The 23,146-nt window shown below is 42.3% G+C and overlaps 1 protein-coding gene across 2 annotated transcripts in view; it reads right to left on the bottom strand.

The window, feature by feature from the left end:
* SACM1L (SAC1 suppressor of actin mutations 1-like (yeast)) overlaps nt 1–23,146 on the bottom strand; it is a 53,499-nt gene continuing 30,353 nt past the window's right edge. For both annotated transcript variants that reach the window (XM_018038269.1, XM_018038270.1), the window contains 13 exons: nt 22,365–22,466; nt 20,223–20,308; nt 19,368–19,454; nt 18,808–18,876; nt 16,079–16,158; nt 13,090–13,188; nt 9,279–9,417; nt 7,199–7,268; nt 7,008–7,080; nt 6,200–6,293; nt 6,000–6,092; nt 4,542–4,599; nt 1–1,862 (listed from right to left, as the gene is read on the bottom strand). In XM_018038269.1, coding sequence (XP_017893758.1) covers nt 1,726–1,862; nt 4,542–4,599; nt 6,000–6,092; nt 6,200–6,293; nt 7,008–7,080; nt 7,199–7,268; nt 9,279–9,417; nt 13,090–13,188; nt 16,079–16,158; nt 18,808–18,876; nt 19,368–19,454; nt 20,223–20,308; nt 22,365–22,466 — 1,187 coding nt within the window. In that variant the 3' untranslated portion in view covers nt 1–1,725. The remainder of the gene's footprint in view (nt 1,863–4,541; nt 4,600–5,999; nt 6,093–6,199; nt 6,294–7,007; nt 7,081–7,198; nt 7,269–9,278; nt 9,418–13,089; nt 13,189–16,078; nt 16,159–18,807; nt 18,877–19,367; nt 19,455–20,222; nt 20,309–22,364; nt 22,467–23,146) is intronic.

The raw sequence follows: 23,146 nt of genomic DNA on the forward strand, positions 1-23,146 counted from the left end.
TTAGTAAGAAAAGAATACGCCATTTTATTTTCACTTACAGATGAGACAGTACATGAATTTAGGGATAAAATCTCTGCAGGTTTCTGAAATATTGACACCTCAAGGTCTAACACACCAACATTAGCCCATTCACTGCAAAACAGCCACATTAGCAGTTCAGATTTGGTCTTTGTCATGGTTGTTGAAATAAGTTCTTAATGTGAAATGCCCAGTAGCATCTGACGATACATCACAGTAGACATGAGCCGAGTTTTGATATTTCCTCTTTGGAACAAATGATGCTTATTTACAAGTTAAGAGTAGGCAGTTCTAATTACTTACCCTATTGTGAGTGTTAACGACTGACTTTAAGCTACAGAGGGTTTTCCAGCTATTATTTCCTTTAGAGTTTCTAAAAGCAACAACTCTTATTAATGTTTATAAACGATAATGTTGGAAAAAAAGGTGATATTAAAATCAAGGCGCTTTTTAGAGATATTTAAGGACAACAAAAGGTATTACCATTGGAAAAAAAACTGTACATATTTTCAAGCACAACACAAATATTGCAGCAAGATTTAATTGAACTATTTTAAAATAGTGGCGACTGCACTACCTTAGATACTTTCTAGTTTTTAAACCTCATAATTACAATTTCAATATACAGTTTTCCGACTTATTAATTAGAATTATGCACAGCTTCTAAAGCATATTTTTCAGGTTTATTTATGCACATAAATTAAAGCTGTAAGTTGGTCCTTGATCTGGAGAGCGATAACTACCTGGAAGCACTAAATTTCAGACACACTTATTGATGCCAACAAAAATAATTACAGAATGAAAAGCGCCAACACTGCCGTGCGTGGACAAGCAGCTGCTGCCTCCAAGGGCAACACGGAATTCGGCATGAGACTCGCTCAGGGACCTGCATGTCTCGAAGAAAGACGCTAGGAAAGCACAAGGGCCAGGAGGGAGGAGCTGACCAACCGAGGGTGTTTCCCACGCTGGGGCAATCCCGAAGACCAAGGAGGCTTTGGACCTCTAGCATGAGGAAGACACTTTACATTCGCTGATTTCATCTATACCTTCTAAAAAAGATAGACTATATCTGAACTTCTTTCATCACACTTAAACTGCACAGCTCAAGCTGACTGAACTCGTAAGGCAGCCCAACTAGAACTCGAGAGGAACACCAGACCCTGGTCTCCTCTTTCCTACTATGTAGTCATGGACAGTTTCGTCCACTATCTGATCTATTAGGAGATTTACATGTTATGAACAGACTAGATAGCTTATCATTAAGCTGTTAAGAAAAGTCCAAAGGTATATGGAAAAGTAAGCCTGCTAATTGCAACTGCTTTTACAGTGACAATAAACTGAGCTAGAAAAATAATTTCACTGTTTCAAATGAGGGAAGAAGCTAGATTTTTTAAATATATTACTCATTCTGCAATGGCTGATTAAACTGACGATGTATAGGTTCCTTCCATTCGTGAGCTGAATTCAGGTTACATTTTAATTATAGACTAGCTTCAAATTATAAATATAACTATCCCAATAGTAAAGAGATCATCAAGGCAGTAACACCAGATCAACCCTAAGTCAACACCCCCACACCAAGCACAAGATGTGCTCCTGGATAAACGATTTACAAAGACCTCGGCTGCCGTGGAAAGCGGGTCAGTAAAGACTCCAGTTCTGCATGATGGAATCTTCCAGGCCAAGCCGCTTTCCACAGACACAAATTCAGTCTATCTTTTCTTTTTGGACCAATCTGGGAGCATCAACAAAGTCTTTGCCATTGTAAAGAATAATAAAAAATGTTCCGATGCTTGCGACTCCCCAGAAGAGCACATAGGCCAGTGTTTCTGTCCAGGTGTCACCTGTTGATTTTAAGAAACAAAAAACTGATAAATAACAAGCCATTTTATTGACACCAGTTCCAGCTTTCAGCTGTTTAGCACATCTTGACAGCATTCAAGTTTACAAACACATCCAAAGGAAAAACTTAAGAACCTCTCAGTTAAGGTTTGAACCAGTGGTTCTCTGACTCTGGCTGGCTCGAGAATCTTCTTCAGGGCTGGAAACAGTGTCAGCTGCAAGGCTCATCCCCAGCCTGTGTGCTTTGGCAGGGTTGGAGCAGGGCCCCCGAAGCTGCATTTCTCACAAGTTCCCACATTATGCTGATGCTGCTGGTCAAGGGACCACGTTTGAGAACCACTTGACTACACTTCCCTGGTGACTCAGACATTAAAGAATCCACCTGCAGTGCAGGAGAGCCGGGTTCGATCCCTGGGTCGGGAAGATCCCCCAGAGAAGGGAATGGCAATGCACTCCAGGATTCTTGGGCTTCCCTTGTGGCTCAGCTGGTAAAGAATCTGCCTGCAATGTGGGAGACCTGGGTTCGATTCCTGGGTCAGGAAGATCCTTTGGAGACAGGCAAGGCTACCCAATTCAGTATTCTGGACTGGAGAATTCCATGCACTGTCTAGTCCATGGGGTTGCAAAGAGCTGGACATGACAGAGACTTTCACTAAAAACCAAAGTAGGGGCTAGAAATCAAACACTGTCATATCTGACACCACAAAGATCATTATGTCGCAAGTAACTGACGTCAGAGATTACTATCCACAGCATCCAGTCCGTCTTCACTTGTGCAACAGGCACATTTCTACAGCTGCTCATTCTGACAGCTCTGGGTTTTAAAGCTCTCTCTGGATAAAGAGAAAGGCGGCTCCTCAAAAGTCCACCCTGGGTCGCTCCCCAAAGGGATGGTCCATTTGTCCGGCTGAGTCTCGGTCCTGACATCCCTGTTTTTGCAGATGTTCTACAGGGAAATGTGCGTATATAAAAAGACCAAGATAACTCAACAGTGGAGTAGCTCCCAGAAAAGGCATCCCCTGGGCAGTGTGTTAAACAAAGAAATCAGAGGACCAAGGGCGTGGACTGAGCCATGAGCACCACAGTCCACTGGTCCCTCCTTTTCCTTCCTGCCCCGAATGTGACACAGGCCCCCGTCCTGGCACACAGCGATGCTGCACTCGAGATGCCCTGGCCTGTTTCATACTGTGAGAGTTCTTACATTTTCAAACAGCTGCAAAAACAGTATGCAAGAGAGACCACACGTAGCTTGCAGAATCTAAAATACGTATTGTCTGGCTCTTTCCAGAAAACATACGCTAACCTGTGCCCTAGAGTAACAGGAGGGCAGCTCCTTCCCATGTTGTGACCACCTTCACTGCTGAACACTCAGGGATTACAGAGACGAACAGGTTCCGAGCCGCCCCTGGAGAAGCTGGCAGAATTAGTGTGCGGGGTGAACAGGAGGCCTTAATTCAGGAAACTTTTGCTGAGGGCTTCCTGTATCCAGTATTCTTGCATGGGAAATCCCATGGACAGAGGAGTCTGGTAGGCTACAGTCCATGGGGTCACAAAGAGTTGGGCATGGCTGAGGCAACTTAGCACGCATGCCCTGTATCCTAGGCACAGGAGGTAAGATAGTAAGTAAGACAGGTCTTTGCCTTCAAAAAGCTGCTGATGCGCTCAGAAAGATGAGCAAGTATGCAAAGCATTCCCACTCTGCCAAACTAGAAACACATGCTGGGTGCCGGGACACCATGGAGCAGAGCGCCTCCGAAGATGAAATCCCTCAGTGCTGAGGCTCATAGGAGAGGAGTGCTCTCGAGGGAGCAACACGCCGTGCTGTGGAACCCAGAAAAGGGGAGCTGAGGTCTGTGCAGGGGAGCGCAAAGGGACACTCGATGAGAGGGGAGCCTGTCAGCCCAGCGATTTCAGGACAGAGGCTGAGCCCAGCGGTGCCCTTCAGAGAGGCTGAGGCTGCACCTCCAGGCAAACACCAGCATCACCGACTCATTCTCAGAGCGCTGAATATTACTAAATAAGCAGTTAAGTAACTTAACCCCATTAGTTTAGTGACACAGGAAAACACTAAGAGGAAAAAGAAAAGCAGCAACACTCCTGTTTGTTGGCTCAGGTCCCTAGGCAATGTTTCTGTTTAAATTTAGTAAGTAATGTATTAATCTCTAATAATATTGACTTGCCCAACAATAGGTGGTTTGTTACATAAACTATACATCCATCAACGGAATACTTTGCAGCCATTCAAAATAAAAGACATGGGGAAATATTTATACTACTCAGTGAAAAAAACATTACAAAAAAGTTTATAGGATCTGCCTTTTGAAAAAAAAATACACATCTATAAAGATTAAAACATCAAAATGTTAAAGAGTAATTAGCTGATCTCTGACAGGCAAGGTGAAAACATTTTCTTTTTTGTCTAACTGTATTTTCTGTAATTACTATGTATTACTTTGGTAACGAGAAAAAAAAAGTAAAGAGCTTAAGTGGAAAAAAACACACCATCAAGCTACTGAGTATGCATTTTCCTTCCTGTCACATCTAAGGACGCACCTCACCCGCTCCCTTTGCTCGTCCAGTTTAACAGGGACACACCACGTACTGAGCAGGTGCAAACTGAAGATGCTGTACAGGAAAGTTCAACATTCTAAAAGATGAATGTGAAATCAGTGCAGACTTACCAGCCATCAGCAAACAGATAATGCACATGGAAAAGGCAACAACCATGATAATAGGCAACTGGAAAAGGAAAGAGAGAGAGAAACCATCACGTAAGATGCTAATCAATGGTTGCAAAATCAGCTTCCCTGAAAGACAACAGAACCCGTCTGCTCTAATATACAAACTACCTTTCAGCAAAACATAATTAGAGTTTTGATCATAACTGTCCAAATCTTCAAACAGATTAAAAGAAAGTGGAAGGAGGTCACCCAGATGTGTACTCAGACTCTAGGCCCCCGACTCCAGGACACCCTGCCCGCTGGCGTGAAACCCCAAAGAGGCTCTTGCAAAGTCTGGTGAACGAGTCAAAAACGAGAGACGTGTCAAACACATACATTGATTTCTACATCGCAAGTTTGCCTCCAGCAACCCTTGAACCTCGGGGGGAGCAGAGTCTCCTTGAAACAAGAGAGCCCCACACCTGTTCCGCATCTGTGTTCTCACTTAAACAGCATCTGCAGCTGGACGTCTAGGCGCTTCTGCGTCTAGGCTATGGTAAACGGCGCTGCGATGGATGCCGGGGTGCGTGTCTTTTACAACTGTGGTTTCTCAGGGCATATGCCCAACAGCGGGGCTGCTGGGTCACACGGTGGATGCATTCCTAGTTTTTAAGGACGGCATGCTTTTCTCCATAATGGCTGCAGCTAACATTCCTGCCAACAGTGAAGGAGGGCTCCCTTTCCTCCACATCCTCTCCAGCATTTACTGTTTATAGATTTTTCAAAATGTGGTACATATATACAACGGAGTATTACTCAGCCATAAAAAAAAGAACAAACCTGAGTCAGTTTTAGTGAGGTGGATGAACCCAGAGACTGTTCTACAGAGTGAAGTCAGAAAGAGAAAAACAAATACTATGTATTAACCCATATATGTGGAATCTAGAAAATGGTACTGATGAACCTATCTGCAGGGCAGGAAATACAGGTGGAGAGGAGAGGCATGTGGGTGCCGTCAGGGAGGGAGAGGCTGTGACGAGTGCAGAAGTAGCACCGACGTGCACACATGATCGTGTGCAAAATGGGAGCTGGTGGTGAGCCGCTGGGAGCCACAGGGAGCCCACGGCCCTCTGCGCTGACCTGCAGGCGGCCGGATGCCAGGAGGGGAGGGAGGCACAGCAGAGACGGGCTGTGTGTATAATTATGGCTGCTGCACACTGCTGTACAGCAGAAACCAAGACAACACTGTAAAAATTAACAAAACAACAAAATAAAGGAGCTGCCAAAGACAGTCAAGTTTGAGAGAGGACAACATTCCAAAGTTACCTCATTCTTCTCCCTGACCTGCTCCTTGGGGCAACATAAGTATTTATATTCCATTTAGAACAACACATAATGTTTTATGTCAAGGGGAGTTGGACCATCTGTACCTTCAGTCACAACTCTATTAACAACTTAAAAAACATAAAGGTTTCTTACAGCCAGGAATTTCAGATCTCTTGGAACACTTAAAGGACTATGAGATTCTAATTCATCCACTGAATAGTTCCCAAGAAATAAGTCTATGGAATCCTAGAAGAGAAAAAAAGGAAAATAATAACTCCCAAATTAGGTATGGGGAACAGTACAAAAACACAGCCACCAAATAACCACAAATTAGCATGAGAAAACAAACTTACTTGTCTAAATCCATCAGAAAAGTTGTTCTTGTAATACCGTATTAATGAGTTCCAGCCATCCATTATAAGTCCCAACTGAGTTCTCTTCCCAGTTCTAGTTAAATAAGAGGTTAAGTTTTGAGTTACAGATTTGCATATTAAATTCTCACACTGTTTATAGCCAATAACTACGTGGTAAGGAGATAAGTAAATTATAAAGATTTCTTTTTTAAAATCCTTGAATATATAAAGGAGACATCTCACAAAAGAAACTGTACTGAGTCCAAGAAATCTGCATCCTCTTTCTAAAGCATTATCACAGTAGACACAAAGGAAACATGCTCAGTTCCCCTTGCAAAGATAAGAAACAAGATGAGAAACACACAGCCCAGGCTAAGTGGTATAAAGTGAATAGACTAGAAATCTTATCCTGCTCCCAGGGAATCCATACAGCAGAAAAAGACCCAACCACATCTGTAACAAATTTAAAACGTTCCAACCTCTCACTACCCAGTGTGGTCGTTGAAACCAGCTCCAGCATCACGCAAGCACACAGTCTCAGGCCCCTCCCAGACCTGCTGAATGGGCGTGGGGTGAGTCAGGTGCAAAGTAGGTGGCTGAGAGGAGCTGAGGTGCCCTGGTGCTCAACCCCACTGTGCGCCAGAATCACCCAGGGACGCTAAGAAGCCACCGCTGCCTGGGCCTCATCTCCCCCGAGTCCCAGCTTGACGGCCTGGAGCGAGGCCCGGGCACCAGCGGGCGCTCTTGGGTGAAAGCTGCGCGAGCGATCTGCCATGCACCGGAGCGTGCGGTCCAGCGCGCGGCTTACCTGGTAAAGTCCGTCTTCAAGGCACCGGTTCCCGCGTACTGTTTGGCACAAGCATTTGCATTGTCAGCCCAGGCTGTGGAGGGGCAAAAAGAGGAAAAATCAGTTAATAACCATTAACAACCAATGCTTTAAATCCAAAATGTTTATTTCAACATTTGAATGACCTTGCCTCTGTTCAAGAAATGACCTACCATTTTTGTAAATCTTCTCAAATTCATCTTGTTCTTCAAGCTTTTGTCCCACATGCAAAACTCCTAGTCTCTGGAATAAGAATCATACCCATGTTTACATGTTAACAGATTTCAGCATAGTCTCCACAGAGTCTCATGTGCTTGCGTTTTCCCTGTAACACAGCCCTCTGCTGCTCAGCCCGGCTGCAAAGCCTCTCTCTGGGCTCCCATCCGCCCACAGCCCCTCTCTCCCCTGAGCCCCAGCCCACAGCACCCGCAGCAGGACTGTGTAAACCCAGAGACAGGGGCAGAGGTAAAGGCGGGGAGTATGCAGTCAGCGCTCCCTCCTTCCCTGCCCCCGCCCCCAACCTCCCATCACCTGGACCCTCTGCCCGCCTCACAATGCACCACCCAGACTGCTGACCTCCGCACTTACCCCTAGCCAGGGGCCCTTTGAGAACTAGAGGAATGCTACCCCCTCCCTCCCCACAAACTGCACAGAAGCACAGCCCTCTGCATATCATCTCACAGGACTCCGGGCAGCCCGAGTCTCTCTGCGGACTCCCCTGTGGAGTTCACTGACCACAGACTGGACTCCTACCTTGGCCTTTGTTTCGGACCCGCAACCCTCTTAGAGCCACTGTCCTCACTGCTCGCCTCCGATGGCCTCTCCCTCACTCCCCCAGCACAGGGCCTGCCCACCCCAGTGACTATCCTCACTGCTCGCCTCCGATGGCCTCTCCCTCACTCCCCCAGCACAGGGTGTGCCCACCCCAGTGACCGGCCCTCTCTGGAAGGGGACAGGCACAGCTGGAGGCCCCACGTCAGCGGACCCTGAGGCTGGAGAGGCTCCTGCCCCAAGGCTCTCTGCAGGCTGCTGAGCTTTCATAGGACTGTTTTTAGCATGTAAATTAGTTAAATACAGATTACAGTCCAATAGATTTCTGTTAGCCAGCCTTGGAAGCAACCAGTCTCAATATGGTTTCTGTTGAAAAATATCCTCTGAAGTAAATCCATCAGACTGATGAGGACACATATCACACAAGCTAGAGTACTCAAAGGCGGTGCCCACGCCTTCAGCATGGCCACGCGAGGGCTCGGGGAGGCATTTTACTCCACAATTCTTCCCCGAGTTCCACAGAACTGCCATAAACAAAGATGAATGCTTACAAATTATTTAGGCAGGAAATCATCTTGGATGCATTTTGTTTGCTCCCTACAACAAACACCACTGCGGTCTGGAAATCTAGGCTGTATGTATTTTTAACTCCATATATAAACAAAAGAAAACTATTTATACCTACTCTTTCTCAACAACACAGTCACACTGGTGAAGCAAAGCTGTGTCACCAAGTATTTTCCTGGGTGTTAACATCCCTTGCCAACAGTAAAAGAGATGCAGACAAAACGACCTAGAGGCCCTACTCTGTGCCGCTAGAAAGGAAACCTTCCTAAATAAAAGTAACGCTAGCAAGACTCTTTTATTGTTGCTGGTAAGTATTAGGGGTACACTGGTGCAACCCTCTTGGAAAGCATGCATGCACGCAAAGTCGCTTCAGGCGAGTCAAACTCTTTGCAACCCTATGGACTTCGGCCCGCCAGGCTCCTCTCTCCATGGGATTCTCCAGGCAAGGATACTGGAGTGGGGTGCCATGCTCTCCTCCAGGGGACCTTCCAGACCCAGGGATCAGACCCACGTCTCTTATGTCTCCTGCACTGGCGGGCAGTGCCACCTGGGAAGCCCCTGGGAAAGTGCGGATTCTCTTTAGCCCAGCAGGAGCTAACTCAAAGGAAATAACCCAGGCTAATAATATTATACACAAGTATACGCTCTACAATCTTATTTATAAGCCAAAAATGTAGCAACCGAAATGGCTTAGTGAATTACAGCACAACGGTACAACTCTTAAAAAACTATAATGCTAGAGCAAAACAGCGAACTTTAAAACTGTATACACACACTGACCGTGGTCATGCACAAACTACACCCGTGGACGCCAGGACACAAAACCACAAAGAGCCGTGTTAGGGCACATGGATGTGCTTTATTCCTGGTTTTCAAAAATTGCTTACTTAATAAAAGAAAAAACAGCGCGTGCACCTGAAGCTGGGCCTGAAGTGAACGGCGAGCCAGCAGGCTCTGGATCACGTTGGTTCTGTCCAGACAGTCCATGCAGTTGCTGCGGAACACGCCCTCCTGGTTACTCAGCACCGCGCCGGCTGGGTCTACTAGAAAATAACTAAAACATATTTGTATAAACATTCTCATACCAAAGCCAGCCAAGCGATCTTCCCAACCCAGGGATCGAACCCAGGTCTCCCGCGCTGCAGGCAGATTCTTTCCCAGCTGAGCCACAAGGGAAGCCCAAGAATACTGGGGTGGGTAGCCTACCCCTTCTCCAGGGGATCTTCCCCACCCAGTAATCGAACCAGGGTCTCCTGCATTGCAGGCGGATTCTTCTCTGGGCTATCAGAGAAGCCCTCCCACTAAGGACAGTCCTCCTATAACACAGGTCTATGTCAGAAACATTATTAAAGCCGGTACATTAGCGGACAGACAGGAAATGTACAGTTCAGGTATATTTGATCACCAAAGACCAAGAGGAAGTGTGAACAGAACAGGCAAGACAGACCATCTCAAAACCACCACAGCATCCAGGTCACTTCACCCGACAGACGTGAGGAAGGAGTCGGGAGTACTGCAGCAGATGCCTCGGGCCACACCATGTCTCCCCAAGGCCACAAGGGGGCTTCCTTTGACCTAGCGCAACTATGACCCATTCCTCCGTCCCCTGTGCTGGGTCAGAACTCCCTGAGTTGTTCATCAGAAATGAACATGCTTGACCTTCATTTTTAACCAACAACTCAGAAATAAACTGAATAAGAATCTCTGAAGAAAGGGTTGGATATTGTGCATTAAAAACATTTTAAAACCCCTTCTCCAAATGGCTAATATATGCAAATAGTACACAGTTTATAGGGTATACTAGGGTATTATTTGAAACATCTGTTTTACTTTCCCCCTGAACCACCCAGATGTCTGCACTGGAGCCAAACAGTTACCAGCTCCTGTGGTTCCGTCACTGTTAACAGTATGTTCAGATAATTCTAGGAACCCCCAAATCTGACAACAAATAGTGTAGCAGTGAGGAGCGTAGACTTTGCCAGCAAAGTCTGCTAGCCGTAGTTCCTAGGCAAGTTACTAGCTGTGTAATTTTAAGTAAATAACCTAATTTCTCAGAACCTATATGTTTTCATCCACAAAGTGGAGACAGCAGCACCACCAAGAGGCTGCTCTACAGTTAAATGAGATCATGTATAATGCATATCAAGCGCCTGGCAGAGTGTATGGGACAGAAAATACAATGAATACTAAACAGCATTAAATTAACCACCATTATTCCCTAATATCATAAAGTGAAGGGGAAATACAATAGATTCACCACAGGCTAAAAATCATGACCTTAAAAAACATGGGCTTAAGGGATTTCCCTGGCAGTCCAGTGGTTGACTCCACGTTTCCAATGCAGGGGACACGAGTGAGGTCCCTGGTCAGGGAACTAAGATACCATATGTCAGGACACCAAAAAAAAAAAAAAAAAAGGCTTAAAAGAATGTGTTTAGACTAAAGATATACAAGAGGTTCATTCCAAACCAGTGAGGTTCAATTAGAGTATGTATATAGAGAGTGCATGTGAGTGTTGGCATCCCATTCAGTTCAGTTGCGTCCGACTCTTTGCGACTCCATGAACTGCAGCACGCCAGGCCTCCCTGTCCATCACCAACTCCCGGAGTCCACCCAAACCCATGTCCATCGAGTAGATGATGCCATCCAACCATCTCATCCTCTGTCGTCCCCTTCTCCTCCAGCCCTCAATCTTTCCCAGCATCAGGGTCTTTTCAAATGAGTCAGCTCTTTGCATCAAGTGGCCAAAGTATTGGAGTTTCAGCCTCAACATCAGTCCTTCCAATGAACACCCAGGACTGATCTCCTTTAGGATTGAATTGGATCTCCTTTAGGACTGGATTTCCTTGCAGTCCAAAGAACCCTGAAGAGTCTTCTCCAACACCACAGTTCAAAAGCATCAATTCTTTCACGCTCAGCTTTCTTTATAGTCCAACTCTCACATCCATACATGACCACTGGAAAAACCATAGCCTTGACTAGACAGACCTTTGCTGACAAAGTAATGTCTCTAGTACTTATAAAATAAATACTACATATTTTATAAATATTGCTTCTTAAACTACAGAACATGTCTAAGAGATAAGTATTATTATCTCCACTTTCCAGATGGAGAAATCAAGGCTTAAAGATAACTAACTTGCTCCTGTTCACACGGCTAATAAGAGGCAACCTGAGATTTCAAATACTCTGGGTAGGGTCCCAAAGCCCAGATTCTTTCCACTTTCCCCCAAATCCCTGAGAACAAATGTGCAGAGAGGTCTGAATGTCACAGTTTCGTGAAAGGGGTCTACTATCCCTGTGGAACATGGTGACTGCAACGGACACAGATTTTGGCGTCAATCTCTCCTCCTTTCTTAATGTTTGTGGGGCTGCAATTAATAGGGGAACTCAAGGAAATACTCCCCGACAATGTTTCTCTACACCCCAGTAATGATATAGGTCATCCCCTCTACACTAGCTATGCTCAAAACAAAACCTCATGGGGAAGGGATGGGGGTGGGGGAAAAAAGCAGATTAAACTAACTATAGCTGGGATTACTGGAGAAGGAGATGACAACCCACTCCAGTATTGGCCCAACCCACTCCCATTCCAGTACTCTTGCCTGGAAAATCCCATGGTCGGAGAAGCCTGGTAGACTACAGTTCATGGGGTCACAGAGAGTCAGACTTCACTTTTCTTTCATTACCAATACAGAGACTCTCAAAGATTTTAAAAAACATGAAACAAAAGGTTGTAATTAAAGAGCAGGCAGAGGCAATTCTTGGAGAAGGAAATGGCAACCCACTCCACTATTCTTGCCTGGAGAATCCACTGGACAGAGGAGCCTGGTGGGCCACAGGCCATGAGGCTGCACCGAGCTGGACATGACTGAGTGATTTAACAGCAGCAGCAGGCATTACTTAATATGTATACAGATATTTTTTTCTTAAAGCTGACCAAATGACTATAGGAGAAGCTTTACTATGTTACCATGAAACTAAAATTAACACAGTACATTTGGTTTGCCAGGATTAGAACTACAAAGGCGAAAACAAAACGAGACTAGTTTCCAGATTCCTACTTCTGGCTCTAAAACAGGTAAAAACTGACATGCATAGAGTACAGTCCGTCTATGAAGCCACACAGTAATTAACACCTTAACATAAGTACCATAAAGGTATTTAGACCCTTCAGTCCATTATCCTCCCCTGAAGACTTTAAGAAACAATTTAACAGAAGTAAAGATGTCTTTATACCCAGTGATTCACTAAAGCACCATCTTTCAGGGATGGAAGAGAAAAGGAAATGAACCAGATGCCCAGTGTAAAGAAGAGCATTTAGCTAACTGTGCTGTGGCACAAGGGAACACAGCGAAGCCACTGAATGCTCACATTACAGAGTCTTGGTGGGCCAATGACAGACAGTAATGAAATAGGGAAAAGAACTGAACATAAAACAGCAGCCAACTATCTTTAATTGCGTAAAAGTTTATAAATGTGTAGAAGATAATACATAAAAATATGAAAATACCTAGACTTGGGTCATTTTTGAGAATTTTAAAATACTTAAAAATCACCAAGCCTAATCTTTCAGGAAAAAAAAACAGACTGAAAATGAGAACAGAGCAGTGCTATGAAGCTAATGAACTCTATGCGTAGGTCTGCTAGCTAGCGCATGACATCTGTGATTAACGCATGCATCTATCTCACCCCTCAGTTTCCACAGAGAAACAGCAGAACTTACCTTAATTCATCTTGCATTTCTGCTACCTGATCCAATAAAATACTCAGCCGATCCCACCTCATATTTTTACATTCCTTATGGAAGTCAAAGGCAATGTACCTAACAAAACAAAAGATATTCAGAAAGTGACTAAAAATTAATCATTTTTTCTTTAATACTACCTTCATAAGCTGATCCTACTCTCTAAATACATTTCACCTAGGAACATACATTTACTCTGGGTTTACCACTATACACACACACACACAGAGGCATGCACAGATACGCTGACCTTCTCATGCGCATATCTAGTGAAGGAAAAAAAATACACACTTGTATCTTTACATGTTTTTCTACAGGCCCTAAGATAGGCGTCAACAAGCCCAGCAAAAGGCTAGAGACGTGAGCTCAGGCACAGCAATGAGGCATGTTAATATAAAGTAGCCTTGTCCAACTGAGTTATCTACTGTGTATTTATTCTCTGCCCCAGGTGCCAAGAATAGGGCCCCTTTCTGATTTTCCAATCAATTAAGATATTCCAAATGGTCAAACTCGATTCAGGCCAAGGAGGGCTGGACTGTGTTGGGTACTTGAGGCTGTGAGAAGAACAGAAACAGGATGGCCCCTACTCCAGTTGTTACTTGTTCATCCTGCCAAAATATTCACTTTATCAATATCCACATATCACACACGCAAGTGGTAGAGAAAACTTTCTGGTCTGTCAATCAGTAATGGGTTGTTTTCAGTTATCTGATATTTAAGAGGCATAAATCTCAAAGCTGGAACACATCTATCAGTGAGGGTGTCCTCCTAGGAACTTGAAAATGCTGCCCCTTGAGAGGGAGGAGAAAATCATTAACCAACTCCCAAAAGTCAAGAGAGGAAGAAGAATGCAAAGCACCTGGGCACCAGGGTACCTGAAGATTCTCACACAAGCCACCTTCACCCAACTTCCTATTCCAGCATCAAGTCAAGTCATGGAGGAGAAGGACCAGAAGGACACTACACTCTCCCCAACAGAGCAAAATTCAGACTAGGCGCCTGCTCTCGTGTGACCTCCTGGCTCCAACGGCTGAAGGGACAGCAAACACCAATATAGGATGTGCTTCCAGCAGGTCAAGAGAGAGGTTCTATCACCTTAGCGGTTATCTCAGGGCATAAGAGGGGCCTTAGCCACTAGCATAAAAACAGGTTAGCCAACTGTGGGGCCTCGTCGTTGCTGAGTCACACCAGACTCTTTTGCGACCCCATGGACTGCAGCCCGCCAGGCTTCTCTGTCCATAGGATTCTCCAGACTAGAGTGGGCTACCGTTTCCTTCTACAGAGGGACCTTCCACATTAGCGTAAAAGCAGAAGCTAGCCAACTGGGAGCTAACCTCTGTTAGATGCCAAAGCAGACTTCGGGCAGACTCAGAGTGGGGGAAGCACTTTCAAAGGCAGCTGCGTTAAAACTGGTGGCATCGTATTTATTTTTGGAGAGCTCTGATCATGGCCATAGACTCGTCTGAAGAATTTAAGTGGCTCATTAGCACCTAAATGCATTTGGATTCTTTGGCTTACATCATTCTAAAATTATGTTTGTGTCTCAGAATATGTCTCACATCATTTCGGTAACAATAGCTTTAGGGTTTCACTTCTTGGCAGGAGCCTTCCGAGTGCACTGGAACACCAAGGGCACAACTTTAGACTGACATATGCCTCAAGTTCTCAAAGTTAGCTTCTGCTGCAAACTCACCTACAGAAACCCTCAGAAACACAGAAAAGGTCTTAACCAGGGGTGTAACCCAGCAACCAGGAGATAAACTTTTGCTAGAATATATGATACATGCTGGACTTTAAACCCAGAGATTCTGATTTTTCAGGTCTTAGATATATTCTGAGTAATTCCTCTGAAAATTTAAGGCACATCTTGGATAGGAATCACTTCTCTGATTCACTCAAAGTGTGTTTGGGCAGGTTCCACTGTGAGAAGGCAGAAATGTGCATGGAGCAAGGGTCTGAAGAATTTGCTAGAGTTTTTGAGTTGGATAAAACAAACTTAATTTCTTCCCCAAAGGTTCATTAGGTCCTAATTTTGTTTCTTTTAAAATTTTCTATAGCTTAAAAGAAATGGTCCCCAAATAACCCAGTACCATTTCTTTGAAAGTCTTCCCCAATGCCTGTGACCACTTCTTACCAGAGTACACCTTCATCTCCTGGCCCAGATTCTGGATGCAGGACGCTCCAAATGGGCTGACTTTTCACCCTGCACATGTCCACAGGGCAACTACTACTGTTTTAGGATCCCTCTCTTTTCTGACAGAGCTTCAGAGAATTTCTAACCATTGTCTGGTGACTGACAGGAGAGACAAGCTGCTGCTCCAGACGAGGCCACCACACAAGAGTAAGCTGCTCCAGTTTGTGTGGGGTCAGGACCAGGCAGAGGCGAGTAACTTAAAGACCCAATGGCTGTGGCAACACAAAGCCTCAAGGTGAGGATTTTAACCAAAATTCAAATGTAAACTCAACTGTTAAATTATTCTGTACAAATGAGCTTATTTAGAAGTAGGGTCATGGATGTAGAAAACAAACTTAGGGCCACCAGGGATGTGGGCTGCAGGGGATAAACTGGTAGACCAGGACTGATATACACACACTGCAATACATAAAGAGACGGAACTAACAAGAAACCGCTGTGTAGCACAGGGAACCAAGGAACTCTATTCAGGATTCTGTAATGGCCTATATGGGAAAAGAATCTTAAAAAAAAAAAAAAAGAGTGGATATATGTATATTTCACCCTGCCATATACCTGACACTAACACAACACTGTAAATCAACTATACTCCCAGTAAAAATTAAAAAAGAAGTTATCCTGCAACATGAATTAAGTCTGAGAAAATTTCAAGCAAACAAAATCACGCTTTAGAAACAACAAAGTGAAATAAGTCTAGAGAGATCCATGTACTTGCATGCACATGAAGTGCACACCTAACCTGAAAAGCCCAACAGCAGATTTCTAGTGAGGTACCTGATCATCCCGTTCCCCAAGGAAGACACCATCGTTGCAAACGCCTGTTCAAGTGGCTTCTCTGAGCCCTTCTGATTCACCTGTAAAAAATTAAAACCACCATAGCTTTAAGTTTAATTAAAAGGAGACAGTGACATCAGCAAAATGGCAGACTGTTAAGCTTTAAGCTCTTGTACCCTCACAGAAACATCGGAGAAAAGAGATGCTGTCTAAACCAAATTTGTAGGAACTCTGGAAAACAATCAAAGGTTTTTAGCAACCAAGGAGAGGTCCAATCAAGATAAAGCCATCTTCAAACCTGGAGGACAATTTTGTAGCATTCTTCTTGCCCTTGCCTTAGCCTTTCTCCAGTGCAGTGACAATCTTAGCTTAAGCAGCAGCCACAGTTCTCAGTCCCTCTCCTCTAACTGGAGGGAGCAGACGAGAACTTATTTGCAAACTATTGCGTATGTTCTGTTCGGATCTGAAGGAGTGACTCCGCGGTCTCTGTCCTGCATAAATGTGAACAGAGGCAGGGAAAGTGGTAAACGCTGCTCATTTAAGCTGCAAGAGGACTACAGACCAACAGATGCCTAGGGCAAGACAGTTCAGGTGGTGACAGTGAAAAGACCATCCAAAGCCTGCAGAAGCAGCTGGGGTGTTAATGATAACTCTTTGGGAAATTAGGATATTAAACAGCCACATTCACGGAGGGTTTTAGAAAGCCATGTGCATACCCAAGCAAGACGCACACTCTGAGAAATCCTACAAAGACCTTAAGGCTTCACCTCAAGCTAATCTCTAGGTTCAGAGCAAGCCTAACTACATACGTGAAGGACTGCTCCACCAAAGAACCAGTCAGCAGAAATCGGGAGATGGGTTTGTTCTCTTTTTTGGTTTTTCCTTTGTCTACTTCAGGTCCTGATACTCAAGGAAATTTCTATCACACTGTTAAGCTGAACACAAGCAAGCTCAAAGAATAGAGACTTTAGTGAGCATACACAAGGAACAGTCTGTAAAAATAGTTTGGAAAAGTCTCAAAACAGATGGATTACTATAGCATTCAACAATCAAAACAAAAACAAAACAGGAAACCCCAAGGAAAGAAGAATCTGACTTCCTGAGTTACGGTATTATGTACATCCAATGCCCTGTTTTCAGCAACAAAATCATAAGGTATACAAAAAAAAAAAGGAAGACAAGGCTTAATGAAAAAGGGTAAACTGATAGAAATCATCTCTATAGAAGCCTTATTTATAAAGAACTTTCAAAATAACTGTCCTAAATATGCTCAGAGCTAAATGAAAGCACGGACAAAGAAGTAAAGGAAATCAGGGAAACAGTATATGAAAAAAAACAGAGAATATCAAAGAAACAGAAATTATTCTAAGGAACCACACAGTAAGCCTGGAGTTGAGAAAGCACAAGAGGGAGACTAAAAATTCACTAAAGGAGTTCAACAGCACCTTTGAGCAGGAAGAAAAAAGAATCAGGAAACTTGAAGACAGAACAAATGAAATAATCAAGTTGAAGACAAAAGAATCAGAAAACTGAACAGAGTCTAGGGGACTTGGGACACCACCGAGCACAAAATATATTCACTATAGGAGTCCTGGAATAAGGAGAGAAAAGGCCAGAGAGGTTATAAAGAGAAAATGGCAAAACAACTTCCCGAATTTGATGAAATATAGAGATCTTCAAATTCAAGAGGTATCCAATCTCCAGATAGAAAGAAATTCACATCAGACATTATAATCGAACTACTTAAAGACAAAGAGAGATCTTGAAAGCAGTAAGAGAAAGGACTTGTCACATACAGTGATTCTGAGTAGAATTATATGCCAATTTCTCTTCAGAAACCTTAGAGGCCAGACGGCCACGAGATGGCATATTTATAGGAAAAAAAGGACTGTCAACCAAGAATTCTATGTCTGGCAAAACTGTAATTCAAAAATGAGAAATTAATAAGATATTCTTAGTTTTAAAAAAGCTGAACGAATTGGTAGCTCAGCTGGTAAAGATTCTGCCTGCAATGAAGAAAACCCTGGTTTGACTCCTGGGTCAGGAAGATCCCCTGGAGAAAGGACCGGCTATCCACTCCAGTATTCTTGGGCTTCCTTGGTGGCTCAGACAGTAAAGAATCAGCCTGCAATGCGGGAGACCTGGGTTCGATCCCTGGGTTGGGAAGATCCCCTGGAAGAAGGCACAGCAACCCACTCTAGTAATCTTGCTAGGAGAATCCCCCACGAACAGAGAAGCCTGGCGGGCTACAGTCCATGGGGTCGCAAAGAGCTGGACATGACTGAGCAACAAAGCACAGCACGGCACAGATCTGCCCTAACAGAAACACTACAGAGTCCTCAGCTTAAAACGGAAAGACACTACAAAGTAAGTCAGAGCCAGGTAAAGAAAAACAGCCTGCTCAAGACAAGCAAGACACAAAGGGATAAACACTGCACAGCGTGACTTAGACGAGGCACTTAGAACAGGCACGAGACAGAGACAGAAGCAGAACAGAGTTACCAGGGATTGAGGTGAGAGGGATAACAGAAGGTGACTATTTAAGGGAGACTGAGTTTTTGTCTGGCACGATGAAAACTTCCGGAAATGGAGAGTGGTGATGGTTGTGCAACACTAACTTAAGGCCACTGAACTGCACACTTAAAAATAATTACCAAGGTTAAACTTTGTCATGTTAAAAAAAATATGCTAAGGTTTTGTGCCCCAAGAAATGGAAGAAAGACACATACCAGATTGATTATGACTTGTTTTCCATAAATAATTATTTGTGAATCAAAATGCCTTTGGAAACCGTCCATCTAGAAAGAGGGGGAAAAATAGTTACACTTTACCAGATTACAAGACTATTTCCAGGATGTTTAAAAGGATCTCCTTAAACGTCCTATCTCTATATTCAAGAAAATGACATTAAGCTGTCTTCTAGATATTCTAAATACCATTTAGTAAGTAGTAATTATAGGCCATTCTACTCTGAGCTATAATATTACTATTTTATTTCTGAGCTTAATCTCAAATAGAATACACTAAATATTTTAAACAGCATAAGGTTGCAAATTTTACTGAGATCTCTAAAATCAAAATTTACTGTAACATTCAATTTGTTTTTCCACATTTTAATATGCCATCTATACAGTCTCTTGGTTTAGAGGTCCACTCTGTGCCAGAACCAAGGAGAAAGGCCTCAAAGACATTGAAGCCTGACTTATGAGGAATACATGCTCTATATGCAAATTATAATTCCAATAAGCTTCTATTCATAGTCAATGAAAATAGCATGGAAGATACACACATGATTTGCTACTTTGTTGATCAGTGGCAATGGTTTGTACTTGAGGTTTGGTCTTTGAGACCAGTAAAGTGGTATTGATCCTCGAGTCTACAAAAAAAGAGAAGATATGTAAAAAGAAACATATACACACACACACTTGTTTTTCTCAGCTTTCTGCCAGGCGTATGTAAGTATCAATGACTGAAAAATAGAAAAATAAACATATGACCTGCTAACTATGAAATAAATTCATGCTTACCTGCTCCTAAATTCGTATTTTGTGGGGAAACATTTAGAAAGGACTTTTTCTGATTTTACATACATGTACTTGTGGACAGTTGGGCTTCTCCTAAATTCTAAAATAAATCAATTTATCTGCAAGTAAAAATTACCAAGTTATGTCTGCTATATAATTTGGCATTATAATAAAATGAAAAAATAGCTTTATTCATTCTCAAAAGAATATCTTTATCAACTTAAAAATATTTTTAGCCATTAATGCTCTCGACCAACAAGTGACCCATTGCTCAGGTACTATGTCACAATGACGCGCACGGCAGGTCGGGTCAGGCACAAGCCAGTTGCTTGTCCTATCGTTACGGCCCTGTAGCAGTCTGGCGGGTTAAGCACACCCCGGCACCGCCTAACCTATCCTCTTCTGCAGGGATTTAATTCAAGGGCCGGAAACAGAGGAAGCTGAGTGCCGGCCAGCTTAACGGAATATCCTTATTCTGGGTGAACTCTGTCCACATCATAGACTGCGATATTACTTTAAAAAGGAGAGAAAAGGAGAAAAACGTCAACAATATAACGGGAAATCACAATCCAAGCTGAAAAGCCTGACTGGCTGGCTGCCTCACAGACACGGTCACTTGCCTGCACAAATGAAGCCTTGCTCCCATTGTAGTGCACAATCTGCTCTGTCTCTACAAAGTTAGCTGCATGGCCTTCGGAATCAATACCTGAATTGAAAAAAATAACTATATTTATTACGTAAGAAAACACACGAAACTCGCTAATTCACTCTTAACTTGAAGAGAATTAAGTCAGTTCAAATTAGTGGAAAAGTACTTTCAAAACTAAATTTCAAACAAATGCAGAGTACGCCATCAGAAAGCTAACAGATGCTTGCTCATTTACATGGGCTTAAAGGCAGTATTAAGGACCTATTAATAAATAAATGATGTTGACTGCTATTTACTATATCAATTATTTATATATACACAATTTCTCCAAAACAGTGTTTCTCGAACTTTGTACATCTTTTAAAGAAAAAACAAGTTCTTAAAAACCTCTGAGAGTATATTATGACATAGATTCCAGTTTGAAAAACACCATTTTGGAAGTTAAACCATTAAACACAGTATTAAATGCAAATGTGGGCCATTTTGTTAATAGTTTTTGTTATAATGATGCAAGTAGCCCAGGAGATGCTGATAACTTTAACCATCAAAATGAAAGCACAAAAAACTGTATATAATCCTACAATTTCTAGAACTCCATGCATATACTAAAAAAAACTAATTTGAAAAGCACTGCTCTTATTTAGCCTTGATTTAGTTAGTTCTTTCACATGTTTGAAGCATTACCTTACTGTCTTGTTTATATTATCTATTTTAACTAAGGAAAGTTAGCTAAAAATAAGCAAAGGCAACTTTCAATTAGTGCCCAACTCAAATTATCAGGAAAAAAAAAAAAAGTAGATTTTTACCCATCTCAAATATTTAAGATCCTTTCTATCTGACATATGTCTAAAACACTTAACACTGAGGTGTAACATATAATATCACTGTTTTTGTTAACATATTTACCAGAAGGGGAAAAAAATTATGAGTCAAATCAACAATAAAATGCCTTTTCAACACCTTCTAAAACCACTTGTTGAAGCATGGGCTATACTTGGTCCTGCCTAGAATTTTCATTAAGGATAATATGTAGTTATTTTAAAAACTGAGACTAAGAGTTAAGAGTGTGTAAGAGAAAGTTAAGAGTTATGTGTGAGAGAGAGGATCTTTAAGATGGGATTTGCAATATATATTTAGTTTAAAAATACCCAAGGTACAAGAAAATGTACACAGTATACAACCACTGCCTACAAAAGGAGAACACACCTGCAATAACATAGAAATTATCTGGAAGATAAGAAACTAACAACAGATCAGCTGGTCAGGGGTAAGATGCAGCAGATACAGTCAGAAAGGCGAAATACTTTTTAATTGCCTATCTTTTTATATTTCTTGACTGCATTGCAAATTTAAAGCTTTTAAGTAAAAAATATGACTCCATCCAAGACAATCCAGATATAAAGGCATTGCTAACTTTAATCCTGATTCTATAACCGTGGTCAGTTAACTCACTAAATGTCTTTCTTCCTCTGCTATGCTAAAGATTAATGAAATGACTTTTACAACCTCCTAGCCCAAAACTTTCATGATTTACCATAGAGTAAATCCACAGTTTTATTCTGATATATTTTGGCTTAAAAAAATAGATTGAAGGAAACTTCTCTCATAATGACAGTAACTTTTAACACAGATTTTAATACCCTGGTTTAAGCAAATTAGCATGTTGCTAGAACAAAGTCTAGAGAATCAATGCTCGAATGTAAATCTTAAAAGGCTGAAGGCACAAAGTCAAATGTCTAGCTTTATACATGCAAAGAAACCAAGAGCAATAAAAGAAAAATACTTTCCGATATGGGTTTAGGTTACTGAAAAGTATAGTGATTTCAGTTATGCTTTCAGACATTCAGCAAATTACACGATCGGCTCATCTTAAAGTATTAAGCAGCAGTCGACAGTGTCTATGAACAATGCAATGAATGTCACCGCAGTAGCTGGAGCAAAGCACAGAAGACCTACCTAATTATCATAATGGAGCAGGAGATAAACATTAGCGAGGCTATCAAATGATAACGAAAACAAATGCAAAAGGTTACACTCAGGTCACCATGAGCCAAACGCTAATTAGAGACAGATATAACCCAGTACCAAATCACACTGACAAAATTCATCTCACCTCTCACATAATAGCGCACACCAGCTCTGAAACAACTCCTCCTCGAGATGAGAATCCAATCAAAGTATTTTCCATTAATAGAACATGAGTGCATGGTAATAACTCAACTACATTAAGAAAAATACAACATGTGGAGAAATCATATGTATTATTTTCAGATGAAATTTGAATCTCTCTACCCTAGTTAGAATGACTCTGTCTCTAAAAGGGAAAAAAAGCAGAGAATATGCAAATCTTTGTTTCTTCATGAATATTCACAAGCCTTTACTTCTGATTGTGAAGTTCTGTCAAGTCAGTAACCCTATGATGACGTACAGTCAGTGTGTTTCAGTGGTTCATCAGAATGTCTCTATTTACATAATATGACCTCCATTCCCTGACAGTCTCAACCACTTTGTGAAAGTAAAGAATACTAACCACATCACAAAAAAATCATCTTTGAGTCAAAAACATATACATTTAAAAATAGATTAACCTTCAAATAAGAAATGGAAAAAAGACTAGGCTACTGAAGTTCATATTATATATATTATATACATAATTACAAATAACAGTTGGTACGCATATGAAGATTTACAGGTCAAATTGTAAATTAAAGATTATTCAGAAGCAGATGATAATTAAAAATTATCTCCTCCTTCCTCTGTGTTTGGCCATGGTTATTTTACATATATATAACATTTTTCTTAATATAGTTTGATTCATCCATTATAAAGCATAGTATTATAATAAAGTATCTATAAACCTACTTTCAACTTCCAAACAGTATCAAAACCCTGAAT

The sequence above is a fragment of the Capra hircus genome, chromosome 22, assembly GCF_001704415.2.
Source record: "Capra hircus breed San Clemente chromosome 22, ASM170441v1, whole genome shotgun sequence".
Classification (NCBI taxonomy): Eukaryota; Metazoa; Chordata; class Mammalia; order Artiodactyla; family Bovidae; genus Capra; species Capra hircus.